The sequence below is a fragment of the Silurus aristotelis genome (genome assembly GCF_946808225.1).
Source record: "Silurus aristotelis genome assembly, chromosome: 12".
Lineage (NCBI taxonomy): Eukaryota > Metazoa > Chordata > Actinopteri > Siluriformes > Siluridae > Silurus > Silurus aristotelis.
The window spans coordinates 776062-798561 of record NC_139585.1 but is presented as its reverse complement, the minus strand read 5'-3'; the positions used below and the strand labels follow the sequence as shown (position 1 = coordinate 798561).

The following is a 22500-nucleotide window of genomic DNA, read 5'->3' as shown; positions in this document are numbered from 1 at the left end:
AAGTTGTGATGATGATGCTGGTGGTGAAGTGATGATAATAATAGAGATGATGATGATGATTATTTGAGTCTCCAAAGTATTGTTGAGTATTTGCCACCTGATGAACTGGGGTTTTGTCTACCTTTATCTGCCTTTGCCTCTTCACTTGGAACATGGATGCAGATGGTACTCATGCCATGGACACCCTCAGAGCTATTCTCTCCTCCATGGCCTTCTCCTGCTAAAGTGGTGCTCATCCATGAAAAGCTCCACCCTGAAGTCAGAGAGACTGCCTCCAAAACTCGTTCAAGCTCGAATGCCATCCTTGCAGCCTCCAACAACTTACTCATGCCTGAGTGCCCTCACGCCATATTCTGATTCCTATACCATGCTCCAGCCAGTGCTAAGAAGGTCTCCCAAACCCTGTTCAGGCTAAATGATGGTGTGGTCTTGCCAGTCCTGCTCACACCAGATGCCAATGGATAGAGCTCCCAATCCTTGTTCCAGCAAAAACAGCAGCACTGCAGGAGAGGGTTAGGTATGGGCACTCAGTGAGGAACACTGTTTATAGTGGGGCTCTGTACCAAATCCTTCTCCTTACGGCGAGCACAGAGCTTTATAAATAAATACACAAACAAATAAACAAATAAATACATATTATTTAAATATACATTAGTTTCTCCTGCTACTTTTACTTATATTCAATTACAGCTTAATCATTTTCATATTTCTGTAATTATTTATTATAAATAAACACCAGACCTGTAGTACATTAACCTCCTCTGTACCTTCACATGAAGAAGGTCATATTGTGTGTGTGTGTGTGTGTATCAGGTCTGCAGCGTTCAGCCATGGCAGCTTTAGGGCAGGAAATTGGCCATATGCAGAAGAGAGGAAAACTATCATTCCTGAGTAGGAGCTGGAATATGACGTGGAGCCTGAGGACCATTAAAGATGGTGAGAAAGATAAAAAATGTAGAACTGATTAAAACAGGGTGTGTGAGTGTGAAGTGTGTGTGGTCTGTGAGGTGAGAGTATGAGGTGTGTGAGTGTGAAGTGTATGAATGTATGTGTGTGTGTGTGTGTGTGTGTGTGTGTGTGTGTGTGTGTGTGTGTGTGTGTGTGTGTGATGACTCCACAGAGATGAAGCAGACAGATGGACGGTGTGATGGTGTGGAGAAGAACATGGATTTGTTGTACCAGCAGCAGGGCCAGGAGGCTCTACAGGAAGCTCTGGAGCTCACACACAGCACTGATGGCTGGAGGATGGAACTCTCAGAGGTCTACTTTCTTCATTTTCTTTCTCCTTAATACACACTGGCAGCTGATGATGTCATAACGAGCCTTAAAGAGCAGCCAATCAGCAACCTAATCTTACACTTCTCTATCCTTGCTGGAGCTTATTATTCATTAAACATAAAAGAGGTGTGTGTGTGTGTGTGTGTGTGTGTGTGTGTGTGTGTGTGTGTACAGGACAGTGGTGAGGTAATCTACAGTAAAGTTGTTCAGGGGAACCGGAAGGTGTTCAGGCTGGAGGTTGAACTCAACGCTACACCTGATGAGTTGTACGAGGTTCTGTTTGTGAAGGTGGAGGAGATGAACGAGTGGAACCCCAACATCGCTCACATCAGGGTCTGCTTCACTTAATCTTCATTATATACACACACACACACACACACACACACACACACACACACACACACACACACACACACACATTACCCAGAACCTGTGTGAGGGTTACACAGACTAGGGGTGGAGTCTAAAACAGGGGGCATGGCTTAAGTGTAACCGACTACAGGAGAACGTAAACTCGGTATGATATCTACTCTAGGGTCAGTTACACCAACATTCTTCTTCCCAGGTACTGAAGCACATCGGGAAGGAAACCATGGTGACACACGAGGTTTCGGCGGGAAAAGCAGGGAATTTCATTGGTCAGCGAGACTTCCTGAGTGTCAGACATTCGCTGAGAATGAGGCAGTGTATTTACCTGGGTGGAGTCGCGACTCACCTGGACGCCTTTCCACCACAGTCAGGGTTCATCAGGTATCCATCTTAGCTAGCTACGGCTGGGGTGTTAGCTTTAGCATTAGCACTGGGCTCTGTCCCTGCAGCTAGCTAGCTAGGTTGGCTAATATCTCTCTACCAGTTATTCAGTATTAGCCATAATGCTAATACATTTATACGACACAGAGCTGAAGATGGTCCCACGTGTATAATAATCCAGGCCGTACCGGACTGTACAGGAAGGAGTAAGCTCACCTGGCTCCTCAACATGGACGTGAAGGTAAATCACATTCTACTAACCTTCACTCTACAGCAAAAGTTTGTGGACAGACCATAAGATCGCTATGTGCTTCTGTTTGAGCATCTTATTCCATATCCAGTCTTCATGTGCTGTTATAATGAGCTCCACTCTTCTGGGAAGATGTTCCAATAGATTTAGATTCCAAAAGATTTTGTGGGGATTCATTCAGTTACAAGGTTGTTAGTAATGTCCAGTACTGGTGTAGGTGAGAAGGTGAGGAGGCCTGGGGTGCAGTCAGCGTTTAAATTCTTCCCAAATGTGTTCAATAAGGTTTAGAGCTCTATAGGAGATCTTCCACTCCAACCCATGGAAAGCAGATCTTCATGGAGCTCGTTTTTGCATTGAATGTCATGCTATGTTTAGCTGGAAAGGTCAGGTGTCCCAATACTTTTGGCACTAGAATGTAAACTGAAGTCAAAAGGTTTAAATAACCGATATTCAGCAGATATCAAAAGTTTACACACCCCTGTTTACACTGTAGGCATTTGTAATAAATCATCAGATCTTTTTTTTTTTTTAATCTTTAATGTGAAACTGAAACTTAAGTTAAGATATGAAAGAAAAAATACACAATAAAAAAATACACAAAAGCACAATAGCCTGGTTGCAGAAGTTTATACACCCTGTGCAGTAACGTACTGTGGGGTAGAGGTTCACCGATAGTGGATTTAAAAATTGATAGTGGATTAAAAAAAAAACACTCCATGGAAAATTGTACTGAACTTTATTAGAAAAGAAAAAAAATAAATTCAATGCTCTGGATTTTCTGTAGACATTTAAAGATGGCCATTTAAAGCAAGACGGTTTGGATTCATGTGAAACGGTAAGAGAAGAGAAGATAAGATCCCTTTATTCGTAACGCTTTAGAATTTTGCTTATTGTTTGTTAAATTCACTATTCACTAATACATTAAATACATTTTCATCTTAGCGGTTAGCTGTAGTTAATGCACTGTAAACGCAGTCTCGCGTGTCAAAACAAACAGCACGTAGTGTCAGTGATTCGCCTCTGGAGGCCGCTCTCATAATAGCACAGGACCGGAGGTTATTATTGAGCTGGAAGGTGTTTCTTTATCTTCAGGTGTCTAACAGAGGACCTGCAGGTTTAATATTTAGACATATCCATGATTCTATCTAACCTGACCAGAGTCTCAGCCCCAGCTGAAGAAAAGCAGCTCTACAGGATGATGTTCCCATGCTTCACTTTAGTCCATCTAACGCCTTGGAAGTTCCTGTAGATCTCTGGCTTAAGTGTCCAACCGAAAGCAAGAAGATGTGAAGAAACCTGTAGAGAATCTGCAGCTCTTTACTTCAAAAACATTGACTAAAGGAGTATGATCATTACTTTTAAAAATCTACTGAATGTGATTGGTGAATTCTGAGCAGTCACATGACCCATTTGAAGTGTTTGCACTACGCAGAGAAATGTAGGGATTTATTTCTGTTTTTACTGAAATGTTGTCTGTTTTATAAAAAAAAATTAAGAAAAGATCTGAATAGATGCAGGTGTGAGTAACAGTTGTGTAATATGGAGGTGTGTAACATGAATGTAAAATAACCTTCATCCTCCTACAACACACTGCTGTGGCCTTCCTCTCTCTCTCTCTCAGACAGGGAACATAGTGATAGTTGGTGTATCATGTGTGTACCTGTGGGTATTGAACTGATAATAAACAGATGATGGATGGATAATAAACAAAAGTTGGACAGCTGATGGAAAAGTAATAGAAAGGTGCAGATGATAAAGAGGTGATAGAAAGATGATGGGCAAATGATGGAGAGGTGATGAAGTGCAGTGCTCTCCACACACACAGTGCTCTCTGGGTTTCTCTCCTCAGGGCTGGCTTCCAAAATCTTTGGTGAATCAGACGCTTCCTCAGGCTCAACTCGACTTCACACAACACCTACGGAGACGACTGGGGACCGGCAGGAAATGAGCTCATACACGATGATGATAGTGATAATGATGATGGTGATAAAGATATAGGAATGATGATGATAGTGATGATGATGATGGTGATAATGATGATGATGATAAAGATATAGGAATGATGATGATGATGATAGTGATGATGATGATTATAATAATGATATAGGAATGATGATGATGATGATAGTGATGATGATGATAAAGATATAGGAATGATGATGATAGTGATGATGATGATGGTGATAATGATGATGGTGATAAAGATATAGGAATGATGATGATAGTGATGATGATGATGGTGATAATGATGATGATGATAAAGATATAGGAATGATGATGATGATGATAGTGATGATGATGATTATAATAATGATATAGGAATGATGATGATGATGATAGTGATGATGATGATAAAGATATAGGAATGATGATGATAGTGATGATGATGATGGTGATAATGATGATGATGATAAAGATATAGGAATGATGATGATGATGATAGTGATGATGATGATTATAATAATGATATAGGAATGATGATGATGATAGTGATGATGATGATAAAGATATAGGAATGATGATGATGATGATAGTGATGATGATGATTATAATAATGATATAGGAATGATGACAGACCTGTCTGAAGTTGTCTTGTCTTTCTCCAAACATAAAACTCAAGATGCAGGAACTGATCATTGTAAACATTCTTAATGATGTTTACTCACATGAACAGCTCATACATGAGTTCCTACATCAGTACCTGACTTTACTTACACCATTATAGCTGAATGAATCCCCACAAAATCCAGTGAAACATCTTCCCAGAAGAATGAAACACAATCTTAGTTTTGGGTGTCCACAAACTTTTGGCCATATATTGAATATCCAGAAAAAAAAACTTCTATTTATTCCATCCAACTTCCATATAAAGTTCCATCCATAATTAATAATAAATCAAACAAACTGACGTTAAAAAGAACTGTACATTAGTTTATTGCTGCTATAAAGTCATCGAGAACTGGAACTAAACCCATAACCTTGAACTATAAAAGGATAAAAACCTACAAGTGTTAAAAGTTGAAAGCTAGAAGATGAAAGGATAAAATATAATGGGACAGAGAAGGAGGGCAAAGAAGAGAAGGTAGAAGAAGGGTGAGCAGAAGAGGTGTGCAAAGAGGAGGAAGTTAAAGAAATGTAGATAAGGAGGGGTAAAAAAAAGAAAAGGAGGGATGAAAGGGTGGCAGAAGTGGATGGGATAGAAAAGAAGGAAAAGAAAAAGAGGTGGTAGAAGACAAGGAGGCATACAAGAAGGCAGTAGAAGAGGTGAGTTGAGGGGGTGTAGGAGGAGAGAGCAGAAGAGAAAGGGAAACAGAAGGAGATGGAGGGGCAGATGAGGAGGGGCAGATGAAGAGGGTTGCCTATCTGTCACTCCTGGCCTTTCTCTCTAATACGGAGATGAAATAGTTGGACAGGAATCTGATTGTGTTTTACAATCCTGCAGTGAACATCACAATGATTAAACATTGCAGTCTTGACCACTAGATTACAGATTAGATGCTTAATTAGATTAGAACTGCTGGATGTCCGAGTGGTGCTTCAAAAACAATGTGGGCTTCAAAGATAATTGGAGCAATTTTGAGGGCAAGGCTGGCCTGTTAGGGCGGGACGGTATCCATCTCACTCGGGAAGGTGCTGTTCTCATTTCTTGTAGTATAGGTCATAGTCTCAGGACAGCACTAATTGACCAGTGACTGTCCAGATCCAAGGCCAGGGAGCAGACAGACAGGCTAAACTGACTGTCTGCAAGCTGCACAGAGTCGTCACTCAGGATCCACCATATTGAGACTGTGTCTGTCCCCCAAGTGAAACCAAAATATAAAAAGTATTTTTAAGTAACCTGATTAACATTAAATTAAATAGGACTGAACGCACAGCAGCACCTCTGATCTAAAGCTAGGATTGTTAAATATTAGATCTTTCACGTCAAAAGCGCTGACTATAAACAAAATTATTACCGACCAGGAGTTTAATATAATGTGTTTGACAGAAACGTGGATTAAACTGAATGAATATGAGCATTAAATAAAGTGAGTCCTCCTGGGTATAGTTACATACACCAACCCCGTCTAAATGGCAGAGGAGGCGGAGTCACAGCTATTTATAATAATAATAATCCATGCGTCACACAAAAAACGAAACACGAAGGTAACACATTCGAAGTTCTTTACACCAACATAAAATATTCAGTGTCTGAAAGCAGGTCCAGTCAGTCAATTCCACTAATTATTATTTATAGACCCCCAGGGGCCCGACTCTGATTTTCTCATTGAATTTGCAGATTTCATCACAAATTTAGCTACTTCTCTACACAAAGCATTAATTATTGGCGACTTTAATATTGATTTTGATAATCAGGAAGACTCCTTAAGAGCAGCAGTTGTGTCCATTCTAGAGTCAGTAGAATTAATCAGAATGTTATAGGACCCACTCATAGTGGTGACACACTCTCGATTTGTTGTTTACTTTTGGATTAAAAATAAGAAAGAATTGTCATAATTCCACAGTCTGAAGTTATTTCAGATCATTACCTCATCTCTTTTCAAATCTGCCTCAGTCTGAAAAAAAATCTGCCAGAATCTCCTGAGTTCTAGAAAATCTCTTAGTGCTGCTGATCAGCATATTTCTCCTCCCTCATAGAAAATAACAAGCAGAATCCTAGATGTTTATTCTGTACTGCAGCAAAATGAACAGGGAATAAAAGCACTGCACTCACACCATCAATAGGTAGTAATGATTTCATGAACTTCTTTAATAATAAAGTTGAAAACATCAGGCAAGAAATCGGTTAAAATAAATCCAGACTATTTTATAAATAACCCTGTAGACAGCAGTGTAATTATAACAGACCATCAATTACAAAGTTTTACTCCTATTCAAGAGAACGACTTCATTTCATTTATTTCCTCATCAAAATCATCAACCTGCATTCTCGATCCCTCGCCTACAAGTTTCCTCAAACAGATCATTCCAGAGGGAATTGAACCTGTTTTAAAATAATAAACTCTTCCATTAGCACTGGTTTTGTACCTAAATCCTTCAAACTGCAGTTATCAACCCCCTAATTAAGAAACCTGACCTTCACCCTGTCAGCTGTCCAACTACAGACCAATATCAAACCTCCTCTTTATCTCCAAGATTCTAGAAAAGGTTGTAGCACAGCAGTTCTGCTCACATCTACTGAGGAACAACATTTATGAAATGTATCAGTCAGGATTTTGGCCTCATCATAGCACAGAGACGGCGCTAGTTAAGGTGGTAAATGACTGTTATTGGCCTCTGATCAGGGTTTTGTCTCTTTACTTGTTTTGCTCGACCTCAGTGCAGCTTTTTACATCATTGATCATAATCTCCTGCTTGCTGGACTTGAGAACATTGTTGGAATAAAGGGAACAGCTCTCTCCTGGCTTATTTCTTATCTTAACAGTCTCATGCCGCAGTATCTGAGTGAACTTCTGTACCAGGATGATCCTCCACGCCTACTTAGATCAAAAGGTGCAGGCTATTTGTTGGTACCGCAAATACTGAAGACTCCAGCAGGGGGCAGATGTTTCTCTTATAAACCCCACAGTTATGGAACAACCTTTCAATCAGTGTTCGGGACTCAGACACAGTCTCAGTGTTCAAGTCGAGTCTGAACACATTTATTTAGTGGAGTCTTTAATCAGTAGGTGTTTGTGAGGTAAAGGAGCAGATCTGGAGGGATCATGGATATGGAGTGTTTGGTGAACTGAGATATTTGGATGCTGTCGTCTCCTCACTCTCACACGTTCACTCAGGTTTGTTGATGGTGTTGTGGTGGGTCGTCTCTTATCCCAGAGATCCTCATGTCTGTGTTTCCTTCTGCTTCTCCCTTTTAGTTCTGCTGCCAGAGTGAATCTTACCAGAGTCCAAACTGCACAGTGACATTAACTTTCATACAACAATCAGGAGACATAATAATCCATATCCTTCTCTTCCTCTTCTCTCTCTCTCTTTCTCTCTCTCTATTTCTCTGCCACCCCTCTTCTCTCTCTCTTTCTCTGCCCAGATCTTACCCAGATGAGGATGAGGTTCCCTCTTGAGTCTGGTTCCTCTCAAGGTTTCTTCCTTCTACATCTCGGGGAGTTTTTCCTTCACCACAGTCGCCACCGACTTGTTCATCAGGGACAAACTTACACTTATAAAGAACATCTTCATTTTATCACCACATTATCTGTGTAAAGCTGCTCTGAGACCATGTTCATTATGAATTTGATGTGAGTGCAGTGACGTGAATGAAGTGCAGTGATGTCATGAGAGTTTAGTGATGTGATGCAAGCACAGTGATGTAAATAGGGTGCAGTGATGAGTTGTGAGTATAGTAATGTGATTGCAGTGGTGTGATGTGAGCACAGTGGTGTGATGCAAGTGCAGTAAAGTGTTGTTTCTTTGGAGGTGACTTCTGCCAAAACTGCCTTCTACAAGGAAAAGCTTGAGGCCTCTGCACAAGATCCTCACAAGATCTTCTCTTCACTACTCAACCCCCCTGCTGCACCTGCTCCATCCTCCCTGACTGCTAATGACTTTGCCTCCTTAGAGGCAGAAGATTAAGAAAATCTGCAAGACCTTCACTTCCTCCCCAACAATGACTACACAACACAGCCGACAATCCACTACGTCTCTGTCAAGCTTCTCAACCTTAACAGAAGATGAGATACTGCAAGTCATCCAATCTTGCAATCCCACCACCTGTCCTCTGGATCCACTCCCTTCAACTATGCTTCAGGCCATCACACAAGATCTCCTGCCCTTCATCTCCACAATCATTAATGGGTCATTAACATCTGGCTATGTACCAACTACCTTCAAGCATGCAAGGGTCATTCCCATCTTGAAGAAACCTGCTCTGGATCCATCAGACATCAACAACTACAGACCGGTATCACTTCTCTCCTTTCTTTCTAAATCTCTGGAACGCACTGTTTTTAACCAACTGTCTGTCTATCTCTCACAGAACAACCTCCATGATCCTAATCAGTCTGTGTTTCAAAGCGGCACATTCCACAGAGACGGCCCTTTTGGCTGTTTCTGAGAAACTGCATGCTGCTCGGTTAGCCAAGCGGTCATCTGTACTTATCTTCCTGGACCTTTCAATAGCATTTGACACAGTTAACCACAAGACACTTTTGTCAACCCTCAAAAGCCTTGGCATCTGTGGAACAGCATGGGAATGGTTTGCTTCCTACCTGGAAGGTCGCTCATACCAGGTAACATGGAGGGGATCCACATCTGCCCCATGCAGACTCACCACTGGTGTTCCACAAGGCTCGGTACTTTGTCCCCTATTTTTCTCCCTCTATACCCACTCCATTGGTGAAGTCATATCCCCACATGGGTTTTCTTATCACTGCTATGCAGATGACACTCAACTAATCTTTTCTTTCCCTCCATCAGATACCACAGCTTCCGCTCGGATCTCAGCATGCTTGACAGACATATCTTCATGGATGAGTGCTCACCAACTAAAACTCAACCCCAGCAAAACAGAACTGCTGGTCATCCCAGGTGATTTATCTCCAGGTCAAGATCTCCAAATAACACTTCATGACTCTCTGCTCTTCCCTTCAGCCACTGCTCGTAACCTTGGGGTAACTATGGACAATGAACTGTCCTTCTTCCCACATGTCACTAATGTTGCTCGTTCATGTCGATTTCTTCTCTATAACATCCGAAGGATTCGACCATTTCTCTCCATACAGGCTGCCCAGGTGCTTGTTCAGTCTCTTGTGATTTCGAGACTTGACTACTGCAACTCTCTGCTGGCAGGTCTTCCCCTGAACGCTATTCGTCCACTGCAAATGATCCAAAACACAGCTGCACGACTTGTGTTCAACCAGCCCAAGTTCTCCCACACCACCCCACTGCTGCGCTCCCTTCACTGGCTTCCAGTAGCTGCACGTATCAGATTCAAAACACTGATGCTTGCCTACAAAGCCATGGACTAGCACCATCTTACCTCAGTGACCTCATCACATCTCGCACTGCACCACGCTGTCTGAGATCCTCCAGCACTGCTCGACTGGTACCTCCTTCTCTCAGAATGAGAGGTAAGTATATTTCAAGGCTCTTCTCTGTTCTGGCACCGAGGTGGTGGAATGAACTTCCCCTAGATGTCCGTACAGCAGAGTCCCTGATTATCTTCAAGTGACGACTGAAGACCTTCATCTTCCTGAAATACTTAAATTAGCACTTTCCAAGTTTCTAGAATTTAAGAGTTATATTTATATTAAGTGTGTAATCTTGCATACCAGTGTAGATTTATTTATTACAGACTCACAGCACTTTTGTACGTCGCTCTGGATAAGGGCGTCTGCTAAATGCTGCGAATGTAAATGTAAATGTTGTGAATGCAGTGATGTTAATGAAGTGCAGTGATGTTAATGAAGTGCAGTGGTGTGATGTGAGTGCAGCGATGTGAACAGGGCGCAGTGATGTGAATGGAGTGCAGTGAGGTGAATAAAGTGCAGTGAGGTGAATGGGGTGCAGTGATGTGATTGTAGTGGTGTGATGCGAGTGCAGTGAAGTGATGTGAATGGAGTGCAGTGGTATGAGTGAAGTGCAGTGAAGTAAATGGAGCGCAGTGGTGTCGTGTGAGTGCAATGGTGTGATGTGAGTGCCCTGGTGTGATGCGAGTGCAGTGATGTGAATGGGGTGCAGTGATGTGAATGGAGTAATGTGAATGGAGTGCAGTGGTGTGGTGTGAGTGGAGATTCTAACTGTTCAGTTATATAATATATAGACTGTTCTTATTAAGTTTTGGTCATGTGACCTAATAAAATGTGTATGACATACACAATTAATACACAAATATATACACAAAAGTACACAATTAATGTGTATTAGACATCTAGTTTTTAGTGTGATGAGTGTGTATGTGTAAAAGCTACACCCATGTCATACAGAGATCTCACACACACACACACACACACACACACACACACACACACACACACACACACACACACACACACACACACACACAAATAATAAACTATCAGTCATCTTTTCCTGAAATGTATATTTACATTGTGTATTTCATCTTCCTAAATTTTATTTTTGAACATAATAAATATTAACATTTTAAAGTTCTCATTTATAACACACACACACACACACACACACACACACACACACATACACACACACCCCTATACAGTAAACCATACACAATCTTCTAGCTGATCCAGGATGGCGTTGTCATGCTAACAGCTCACTACTTTTTCCTAATGCGTCAGACATTTACATTATATACTATATTCAATCTTTTGAAAGCTGTTTGAATTCCAGGAATATAAAATTATACACTGAGATTAATTTCACAGGTGGGATGGAAACTCCAGTCCTAACAGGATCATTTAAACAGTAAGAGTGATAAATAGTGCTTCAAGTGGGCCATCAGCTGGTGTTAGGTGTGTTTAACTGTGTGTGTGTTAACGATGTGTTGGTGTGTGAGCAGTAGTTACTTATCCCAGACCCCCGACACACACACACACACACACAAACACACACACACAGTGGAGCAACACAGCTGGTGAACTTCAACATGTTATTCATAGTAGTTAAAAACAACAGCACCTTTTAATGTGGACTTCCATGTGGCAGAGGATTATGGGTAATGTTGGTTATGTGGTTAGAGCTCTGAGGTAACCCATAACTGGCACAGACTGTTGACAAACAAACAAACAACATCTGAGAGGTTTTTCATCGGCACCATGCAGTCAGCACCATTCAGAAAACAGGATTGTGTCACTTCCTGATCATGTGACCACTGTGACGTTCCTGTTGGGGGAGTCCGTCTCAATGTCCTTTCCTGCTGGAGATAAAGTGCTGCTGTGAGGTTCTGCTTTCCCCGTCTTCTGGTCCTGAGAAGGTTGATCAGTTGCACTGACGCTAGTGCTAGTGCTAAGACTAGCAGTCAGCTCTGGAGGTAGAGGTGAAGCAGGAAGTGGAGGAGTCTGGGAGGACACCTGATCAGGGTTAGGGCTGGGAGGAGCTGTAATTAGACTTGGCCCAGTGAGAGAAGACGATGTTGTCAGCAGAATAGAAGGATCAGCAGAAGGAGGAAGTGAGGGAGAGTGGAGACGAGGTGTTGCTGTGGGAATTCCCATTTTCCTAAAACATGACTCACAGCAAAGCCTATTATATCCAGGAATAGAACAGTACCGAGACGAGACCTCCATCTGACAGAAGATAGATTTATCTTCAAGACAAGGTTCATCTGAAAGAGGGAGAAAAAGTGTGTGTGTGTGTGGTGGTGGGGGGGGAGAGAGAGAGAGAGAGAGGGGGGGGGGGGAGTGAGAGGGGGGGGGGAGTGGGGGGGGGGATTAATAGGATGTACAGTAATATACACAATTATGATCCTTTATATTATTGATATTACAGTGCTGCTGAATTCTGACTGGTTAAAATCTGTTGATATAAAATTCTATAAAGGCTGAACACAATGCATCTGAAATCACAGGATTACGTTCCTGAAGATTAAATTCCTAAATGATAGTTTCTGAGGTTAACTCGACACTGAACTATAGTTTCTGAGGATTAGGTTCCTGGTGTAACCTAGTAATATAATGATGAATAATGATGTAATGATGCTAGTTCTCAGGTTCTGGGAGTTTCTGTTTAAATGTAGTGGAACACCACAGTCTGCTTTAAAGCCAGATGAACAGAGGATCCACTGGAGATGCGTGTCCCAGACTTTAATCTGTAAACGCATTCTGTAATTCTTGTGTCTGATAAAAATCTCTGAAGCCTGGAGCTGGAGATAAGATCCTCTCTCCGTGATAGTGTAATGCAGGTCACTCACTCAAGATCTTATCGAGGTCTCCATCAGCCGTGTGGTTATCTGCTGAGTCAGCAGGGGTGGAGAGAGATGGATCTCCTGGAAAACAAGTCAAGAAGGTGTTTCGCTGAGATGAATGAAATGTTTTCTGCTGGACCATGATGCAACTCTGAGCAATAACACAGTGACAGCAGTTTCTCATGTGCAGATACTCGACCGTGTGGGACGAGGTTCCTCATTCTGCATCACATGTTTCTATTAATAAGTTATTCTAATACTTTATTGTTGCTGTAGCAACAGGTTGTTCTCAGAAGTCTCCACGTAAACAAATTAGCACAAGGACAAGACAGTTTACAGAGATGAGATGAGGTAACAGGAACCAATGCCCAGACCTAATCCCTCACACTGGTGAAACCTCATCAGCATCTTTACTTCCTGCTCAGGCTCAAGAAGTTTCACAAAATACTGACTAACTTCTATTTTGATTTGACAGCTACTCCATCTGTGACAGCAAGGCCCTCCAGAGAGTCCTGAGGGCATCTGAACTCATTATTAACAACAATCTCACAGCCTTACAGGATTTCTTCCACACACAATGTCTGAGGACGACTCACAAAATCACTACACACTGCGATCACGAGACACACACTGTGACTGTTTACAGGACGGCCATCAGAATCCAGAGCCAGCAGCCTGAGGAACAGGTTCTACCTGAGGGCCATCAGGATTCGGAAGAAATTTAAATCAGTCATTACTTCTTCATCTTGTTCCACGCTCTCCTTCACTTTCTCCCACACACCAACACCTCACTGACCCTCACTGACAGTGACCTCGTGGACCTTCTCTTCACATGTATCATATTAATTACAAACTACACACTGCGAAATCTCTGAATCTGGTCGACTCACAATCTTATTTCCAGCCATAAAAATCGTATTGATGCTATTTTAACAATAAAATATGATATAAGAGCAGATTGTGAATCTGCAGTATGACGTCACCACACTCTTTAGAAACATTATCCAGTACACTTCTTATTCTGTGGAACTTTGTTCTTGATCTAAAATATTTATGGCTTTTTATTACAGTGAATTTTTCTGTAGTTTAATTTCTGTTTCTCATGTTGAAGATCTTTCGGTGTTCAGTGACGACAAAATACATTCATTAAGTAATGATTTCACTCTGTATTTACATCATAACTACTGTGTGCTACAAGACTTTGTACTTTGTGTTCATTTGAATAAATAATTGTTGAAAATACGCATGTATCCTGTTTTTATCCGTAATCTTGATTTTAGTTTAAATGCTTGGTCTCGTTTTAAGACTGAATATAAATAATGATTCTTAAAGAAGAGAAATTCTTTTGTTCTCTGGTTTTAAATTCTTTTCACACACATTTTAGTTTTAAGTTAATTAGACTAAAATCCGCTGCTTGGAAAAAGTGTTTTACTGCTTATTTTAAGATATTTTTTTCTTTTTCTAAAGACTAGTTATGTTTTCTTATTTTAGGAAATGTTACTAAGTGTAATTATCTCACTGCACTGGCAGATCATTTCCCTTGTTTCTAGTCTGTATGTCAGGGATAAACCTGCCACGTCCCCTCGGCGGCTGTCATGCTGCCGCTATCTCTGTCGCTCCCGGCTTTAACTACAGACGCCTGTCCCTCGTTTAGGTTTCCCTACATACGCTCCCGTTCCGATCTCACTCGTGTCGGACCTACTAGTTGGATATGGTGATCGACCGGGTTCCTGACTGCCAGCATTCCCCGCTGGATCCTGTTCCTTCTTCCTGTTCCACAGATTACACTCGCTTCCTGGATTCTACCTGTTCCATGGATTATACCCATACTCATACCTCCCTATCGGATTATACAGGCTTTACGGACCAAACCCACATTACGGTTCATAAACTCTCTGACTGGTGTTTGCCACTTCCGACCCGTGTTCTGCACCCTGACACTGTAACACTGTAACTTCTTTCATCATGCTTTTATTTTTTTCATTGACACATTTTTTGCAGTTCTACTACATCCAATTGGACTGTAAATCAAATAAATTGCCACTTCGCTGCTTCATCTGTATTTTATACTCTCTTGTGGGTACAGATTTCTGGTTTATTATTTACCTTCTGCACTTTATTTACATATCATTTTATATATATATATATATATATATATATATATATATATATATATATATATATATATATATATATACATAATATCACTAATACCAATAACAATAAAATATTTTACCAATATGTGGTTCATCAAACTGTTGGAGACACACAATTGTATAAAATGTCTTGAAATAAAATGAAATTTTGCCTTCACTTGAACTAGAAGATCCAAACCTGTTCCAGCATGACAATGCCCCTGTGAACCCTCCATGAAGATTAGTTTCCATGGGTTGGTCATCGGTTTTGGCATTTAATTGGCACCGATAGTTGATTGCTGGAAATATTGGCTATTGGCAAAAATCTATACCGATAGTTTTTCCGGGTTGCGTCCATTGCTGGAGCAGCTGAGAAGGTCCAGTGTCATTATAATGTACGAGAGCGGCCTCTAGAGGTGAATTTCTGGATCCACGTGCTGTTTGCTTTTACACACGAGACTGCGCACTGCACGATGTGGGCTATAGTATATTTATTTTTTATTAATTATATCATTATAATTATTAACCCAGCCATTAGGGGGGCACAAGCCAGTGTACTCTTAGTGCCGGTCCCAAGCCCGGGTAAATGGGGAGGGTTGCGTTAGGAAGGGCATCCAGCGTAAAACATGTGCCAAATCAAATATGCGGATCACAAATGAGAATTTCATACCGGATCGGTCGAGGCCCGGGTTAACAACGACCGCCACAGGTATCGTTAGCCGACAGGGTACCGGTGGAAATTGGGCTACTGTTGGCCGAAGGAGGAGAAGGAGAGGAGGAAGGCGTCTACAGAGACGGCAGGAAAAGGAGCAGTGTAGGAGAGTAGAGGTTCGGGTTGGTATTTAAATGTTGGTACTATGACGGGTAAAGGGAGAGAGATAGCTGATATGATGGAGAGGAGAAAGGTAGATGTGTTGTGTGTTCAGGAGACCAAGTGGAAAGGGAGTAAGAGCAGGAACATTGGAGGTGGGTTTAAACTGTTTTATCATGGTGTGGATGGGAAGAGAAATGGTGTAGGGGTGATTCTGAAGGAAGAGTACAGTAAGAGTGTAGTGGAGGTGAAGAGAGTTTCTGATAGGGTGATGATCGTGAAGGTGGAAGTTGAAGGGATGATGATAAATGTCATCAGTGCCTATGCTCCACAAGTTGGCTGTGAGATGGAGGAGAAGGAAAGATTCTGGAGTGAATTAGATGAAGTGGTAGATGGTGTACCTAGGAAAGAACGATTGGTGATTGGGGCAGACTTTAATGGGCATGTAGGTGAAGGGAACAGAGGTGATGAGGAGGTGATGGGTAGGTATGGTTTTAAGGAGAGGAATGTGGAAGGGCAGATGGTGGTAGATTTTGCTAAAAGGATGGAAATGGCAGTGGTGAACACGTATTTTAAGAAGAAGGAGGATCATAGGGTGACATATAAGAGTGGAGGAAGGTGCACACAGGTGGATTATCTTCTGTGTAGGAGATGCAACCTGAAGGAGATTGGAGACTGTAAGGTGTTGGCGGGGGACAGTGTAGCTAGACAGCATCGAATGGTGGTCTGTAGGATGGTTTTGGAGGCGAAGAAGAAGAGGAGGAAAGTAAGGTTTGAAAGAAGAATAAGATGGTGGAAACTGAAGGAGGAAGAGTGTAGTGTGAGGTTCAGGGAAGAGGTCAGACAGGGGCTTGGTGGTGGTGAAGAGGTGCCGGATGATTGGGCAACTACCGCAGGAGTGATGAGGGAGGCAGCTAGAAAAGTACTTGGTGTGACATCTGGAAATAGAAAGCAAGACAAGGAGACGTGGTGGTGGAATGAGGAAGTGCAGGAGAGCATTAGGGGAAAGAGATTGGCAAAACAGAAGTGGGATCGACAGAGTGATGAGAAAAGTAGGCAGGAGTACAAGGAGATGCGGCAGCAGGTTAAAAGGGATGTGGCGAAAGCCAAGGAAAAGGCATATGAGAAGCTGTATAAGAGGTTGGACACTAAGGAAGGAGAAAAGGATTTATACCGATTGGCCAAGCAGAGGGACCGAGCTGGGAAGGATGTACTGCAAGTTAGCGCAATAAAGGATGGAGAGGGAAATGTGTTGACTAGTGAGGAGAGTGTGTTGAGAAGATGGAGGGAGTATTTTGAGCAGCTGATGAATGAGGAAAATCAGAGAGAGAGAAGGTTGGAGGATGTGGAGTTGGTGAAGCAGGATGTAGATAGGATTAGTAAGGAGGAAGTGAGAGCAGCGATTAAGAGGATGAAGAATGGAAAGTCGGTTGGACCAGATGACATACCGGTAGAAGCGTGGAGATGTTTAGGAGAGATGGCAGTGGAGTTTTTAACCAGATTGTTTAACAGGATTCTGGAAGGGGAGAGGATGCCTGAGGAATGGAGAAGGAGTGTGCTGGTACCGATCTTTAAGCATAAGGGAGATGTGCAAACCTGCAGTAACTACAGGGGAATTAAGTTGATCAGTCACACCATGAAGTTATGGGAAAGAGTAGTGGAAGCCAGGCTGAGAGAAGAGGTGACCATCTGTGAGCAACAGTATGGTTTCATGCCGAGGAAGAGCACCACAGATGCCTTATTTGCTTTGAGGATGTTGATGGAGAAGTATAGAGAAGGACAGAAGGAGCTGCATTGTGTATTTGTGGATTTAGAGAAAGCGTACGACAGGGTGCCGAGAGAGGAGTTGTGGTATTGTATGAGGAAGTCAGGTGTGTCAGAGAAGTATTTGAGGGTGGTGCAGGACATGTATGAGGACAGTGTGACGGCAGTAAAGTGTGCAGTAGGTACGACAGACTGGTTCAGGGTGAAGGTTGGACTACATCAAGGATCGGCCCTGAGCCCTTTCCTGTTTGCAGTGGTGATGGACAGGTTGACGGACGAGGTCAGACAGGAGTCTCCCTGGACTATGATGTTTGCAGATGATATTGTGATTTGTGGTGAGAGTAGAGAGCAGGTTGAGAAGAGCCTGGAGAGGTGGAGATATGCGCTGGAGAGAAGGGGAATGAAAGTCAGTAGGAGTAAGACAGAGTACATGTGTGTGAATGAGAGGGAGGGCAGTGGAGTGATGCGGTTGCAGGGTGAAGAGGTGAAGAAGGTGGAGGAGTTCAGGTACCTGGGGTCAACAGTGCAAAGTAATGGAGAGTGTGTTAGGGAAGTAAAGAAAAGAGTGCAGGCAGGGTGGAGTGGGTGGAGAAGAGTGACAGGAGTGATTTGTGATAGAAGAGTATCTGCAAGAATGAAAGGGAAAGTTTATAGTACTGTGGTGAGACCTGCGATGTTGTATGGATTAGAGACAGTGGCATTGAGTAAAAGACAGGAGGTGGAGCTGGAGGTAGCAGAGCTGAAGATGTTGAGGTTTTCGTTGGGAGTGACGAGGATGGACAAGATTAGAAATGAGATTATTAGAGGGACAGCACATGTAGGATGTTTTGGTGACAAGGTGAGGGAGGCGAGATTGAGATGGTTTGGACATGTGCAGAGAAGGGACATGAATTATATTGGTAGAAAAATGCTGAAGATGGAGCCACCAGGTAGGAGGAAAAGAGGAAGGCCAAGGAGGAGGTTCATGGATGTGGTGAGGGAAGACATGCAGGTAGTTGGTGTAAAAGAGGCAGATATAGAGGACAGGGTGGTATGGAGACGGATGATCCGCTGTGGCGACCCCTAATGGGAGCAGCCGAAAGAAAAAGAAGAAGATATCATTATAATTATTAATAATAATAATATATTAATATTTATGTAGCACATTTCCATGGGTCAGTACTGTTTTTTTTTTTTTGTTTGTTTTTTAAAGTATAATACTATTTTACATGGAGAGTTCAGTTATCGGCAAGTACGATCCAACCTAAATATCAGTATCCGTAACATGCACTATTGGTCGTCCTCTAGTGATTAAAACAGCAAATGAGAACTGGAATAAATGTTTAAAAAGAAGCACATACTAATCTTATAGTCAAGTGTCCACAAACTTTTGGCCAGACGTGTTTTTATTCCTAACATTTCCTGTATTAATGATAAGTCTATTAGCGTCATTAGGAAACTAGCCCACTTTATGCTACTACTTTCCATTAACTACCAATTGTTTGTTCATTTCACTAAATTGAATGAGATCTGGACCAGCAGCTGAGATCCATGTCCACGCCCTTCAGTGAGGTTGAATAAGAGACCAGTCTGACCAGAGGATCCACACCTTATCTTTACCCAAACTCCACATCACTTGCCCATATTAACTACACACCACACCTGGTCCTTCTAATGAGACACCTGTAGATCCTGTGACTGAGGCTGATGGTAGGGTGGAGCACACACACCTGCCTCTGGAAATCAGTGCAGTCTGAATGCCACCACGTCCACACATGAGCTTCTGAACGAGAACGTGTGCAGGTTTATATAAATGCACTCAGGTGAAAGGTGTTTCTATGGTAACAGACAGTTCACAGGGAATTGTGTAGTGTAACTAAATTAAATCCATGTAGCTACTGATGTGAAGTTTTCTGTAAAGAGACAGTAAGTGTATAGAAGACATATAAAAGCAGTCTCCAATCTCAGAGATCTGCATCACACAGAGATAAATCTGGAACTTCAGGAGAAGGGCTTATTCTAATCTAGTCTACACACACACACACACACACACACACACACACACACACACACCTGGACATGGTGAGAGTCTGCAGATGGACACACTCTCAGGTTGCTCTCCTTCACACTGGGCTGAAGTGTTTTCTGAAGATCTGCACACAACCTGACGCTGCCTGATTCCCTCAGCACACGTCGCTGAACACTGCAGGAAAGATTATATATTAACACACACACACACACACACACACACACACACACACACACACACACACACACACACACACACTCATTATATACACACACACACACACACACACACACACACACACATTATATATATACACACACACACACCTGTGACCAGGCTCCGGTCCTCCACTGGGCAGGGCAGAGTGTGGTGGTGTTACACACTCTGTGTGTGGGTGGTTTGTCGGAGGTGCAGTATTTGGTGTGAAGAACTCTGTGTGTGCCGTTGTGTTGAGGATGAACACACTGAACCACACGGGACTGAATACCCATCTTACCACATGACTTACTGCACACACCCCAGTCCTCTGATATCCACCTACACACACACAAACACACACACACACACACGTTCCTTCAGTCAGCATGTGGATCACACGCTCCCTCAACACCTGCAACATCTGTCACATCGTGCTGTGAGAAAACTGCACATTTTAGAGTGGACTTTTATTGTGTCCAGTCTAAAACACACGTGTGCAGTAATCATGCTGTTAATCAGCGTCCTGATCTGCTACACCTGTGAGGTGATGATTCTCTCTCTGTAAAGAAGTGATCACTAACACACATTTACACATTTATCAACAAGATTTAAGAGAAATAAACCTGCTGTGGAGATAGAAAAAGTCTTAGATCTTTGAGTTCAGCTCATGAAAAATGAGGACAAAAACAAAAGTGTTGCGTTTATAATTTTGTTTTGTGTGTATATTTATATATATTTCACATTTATAGGGTCGTCTAAATGACCTGACAGAGATAAAGTGAGGCAGACAAAAATACAGAGAGACACAGACATTCACAGACAGAGATAAAGACATTACAGCAAAAAGACAGGCAGTTAGTCAGTAAAACAGACATGCAGGCAGATGTAGATAAAGAGACACACAGGAAGGCAGACAGACAGATATATAGTCAGACACACAGGAAGGCAGACAGACTCAAACATGCAGGCAGACAGATAGACAGGCAGACAGACATACAGACAGACAGACAGACAGTCAAACAAACAGACCGTCAGACAGACAGACATGCAGACAGACAGAAGGTCAGACTGACAGACAGAGAGACAGACGTACGTGGGTGGACTGCAGTCGTAGATGTTGCAGCGTTTGCGGATAGGTTTGGGTCTCTTACTGACGTCACAAAGAGTTCTCTGCACCAAATGTCCATCACTCTTCCTTCTACAGCCATACTTAGTGTACTGTACACCTACACACACACACACACACACACACACACACACACACACACACACACACACACACACACATTACCTTCCCTCCAGGAGCAGTAGATGCTGGATCCTGCAGTCCTACTGTGTTTTCTGCCACTCAGGTACAGCAGCTGCTCTCTCAGGAACCTGAGGTTGTGATGGAGCTCCACACTGCAAACTTCAACCATGCAACACCTCCTCCTACATGCACACGTGTGTCTGACTTGGCTTTAAACGAATCTCCATAGAGGTTCTTGGAAACATTGTGGAAAACTCGTGAGGGACTCACATGAAGAAGACCTTCACACGTCTTACACAGGTTTCCACGCTGAATTTTTGTTCTCTACTTTTCTGACTAACATGAAGCTTAAAACACACACACACACACACACACACACACACACACACACACACACACACACACACACACACACACACACACACACACACACACCTCCTCCGCAGGGCTTGGTGCATGGTGTCCAGTCCTTCAGTGCCCAGTCGTAGCTGTCCAGCTCAGATAACAGCACGTTGTTGTTGGTGATCACAGGAACCAGATCCTCATGGATGATGTATTTATAACTCAAACTGATCTTCCTGTCTTCTTCTTTAGGAACCACCTACACACACACACACACACACACATACAGAGTTACTCAGATGTCTATCTGCACCAGGAGATGGAAGGACTTTAACCTCTGACTCCTGAAAGACAGAAAGACCTTCCTTTTCAAAACACTCTTCTCAGACATCACATCTGCCCTGTTACATCATCTGACTGTAGGATGTGTTGCTGAGATAGAAATGGACGAGGAAAACAACAGAAGACAAGTTAACATCTCCCTCTGAGAGGAGGTCAAACTAAATCACAAATTTCCAAAGTACTTTATCACCACTTTTATAAAGAAATGAGAACTTTCTTATTCATATTTACCCAGGAATCTCCATGGAGAAAAAACAACACTAAGGTATCTGATCCTGAATCCTGCTCAGTTCAACACGCTGGAACATCTGATCTTCAAAACCAGATCCTGTTTATATTACACTGTTCAAACATTCGATTCAATTTAATTCATGTTTATTTGTGTTAAGCTTTTAATAATGAACATGGTCTCAGAGCAGCTTTACACAGATAATGTGGTGATAAAATGAAGATGTTCTTTATAAGTGTAAGTTTGTTCCTGATGAACAAGTCGGTGGAGACTGTGGTGAAGGAAAAACTCCCTGAGATGCAGAAGGAAGAAACCTTGAGAGGAACCA

The 22500-nt window shown here is 42.3% G+C and overlaps 2 protein-coding genes across 3 annotated transcripts in view; one reads left to right on the top strand and one right to left on the bottom strand.

The window, feature by feature from the left end:
- Positions 1–4911, top strand: part of star2 (steroidogenic acute regulatory protein 2) — a 5222-nt gene extending 311 nt beyond the window's left edge. The window contains exons 2-9 of one of the 2 annotated variants that reach the window (XM_083557541.1): positions 814–936; positions 1121–1260; positions 1453–1611; positions 1844–2028; positions 2176–2269; positions 4128–4251; positions 4296–4316; positions 4382–4911. In XM_083557541.1, the coding sequence (XP_083413667.1) occupies positions 814–936; positions 1121–1260; positions 1453–1611; positions 1844–2028; positions 2176–2269; positions 4128–4226 (800 nt within the window). In that variant the 3' untranslated portion in view covers positions 4227–4251; positions 4296–4316; positions 4382–4911. Of the gene's footprint in view, positions 1–813; positions 937–1120; positions 1261–1452; positions 1612–1843; positions 2029–2175; positions 2270–4127 lie in introns of both variants that reach the window. The other variant, XM_083557540.1, reaches the window with a different exon arrangement.
- Positions 4912–11826: 6915 nt separating this feature from the next.
- adamts14 (ADAM metallopeptidase with thrombospondin type 1 motif, 14) overlaps positions 11827–22500 on the bottom strand; it is a 62338-nt gene continuing 51664 nt past the window's right edge. The window contains exons 15-20 of the mRNA XM_083557394.1: positions 21695–21860; positions 21104–21236; positions 20139–20349; positions 19857–19986; positions 13101–13175; positions 11827–12515 (exon numbers count right to left, since the gene is read on the bottom strand). Of these exons, the coding sequence (XP_083413520.1) occupies positions 12055–12515; positions 13101–13175; positions 19857–19986; positions 20139–20349; positions 21104–21236; positions 21695–21860 (1176 nt within the window). The 3' untranslated portion in view covers positions 11827–12054. The remainder of the gene's footprint in view (positions 12516–13100; positions 13176–19856; positions 19987–20138; positions 20350–21103; positions 21237–21694; positions 21861–22500) is intronic.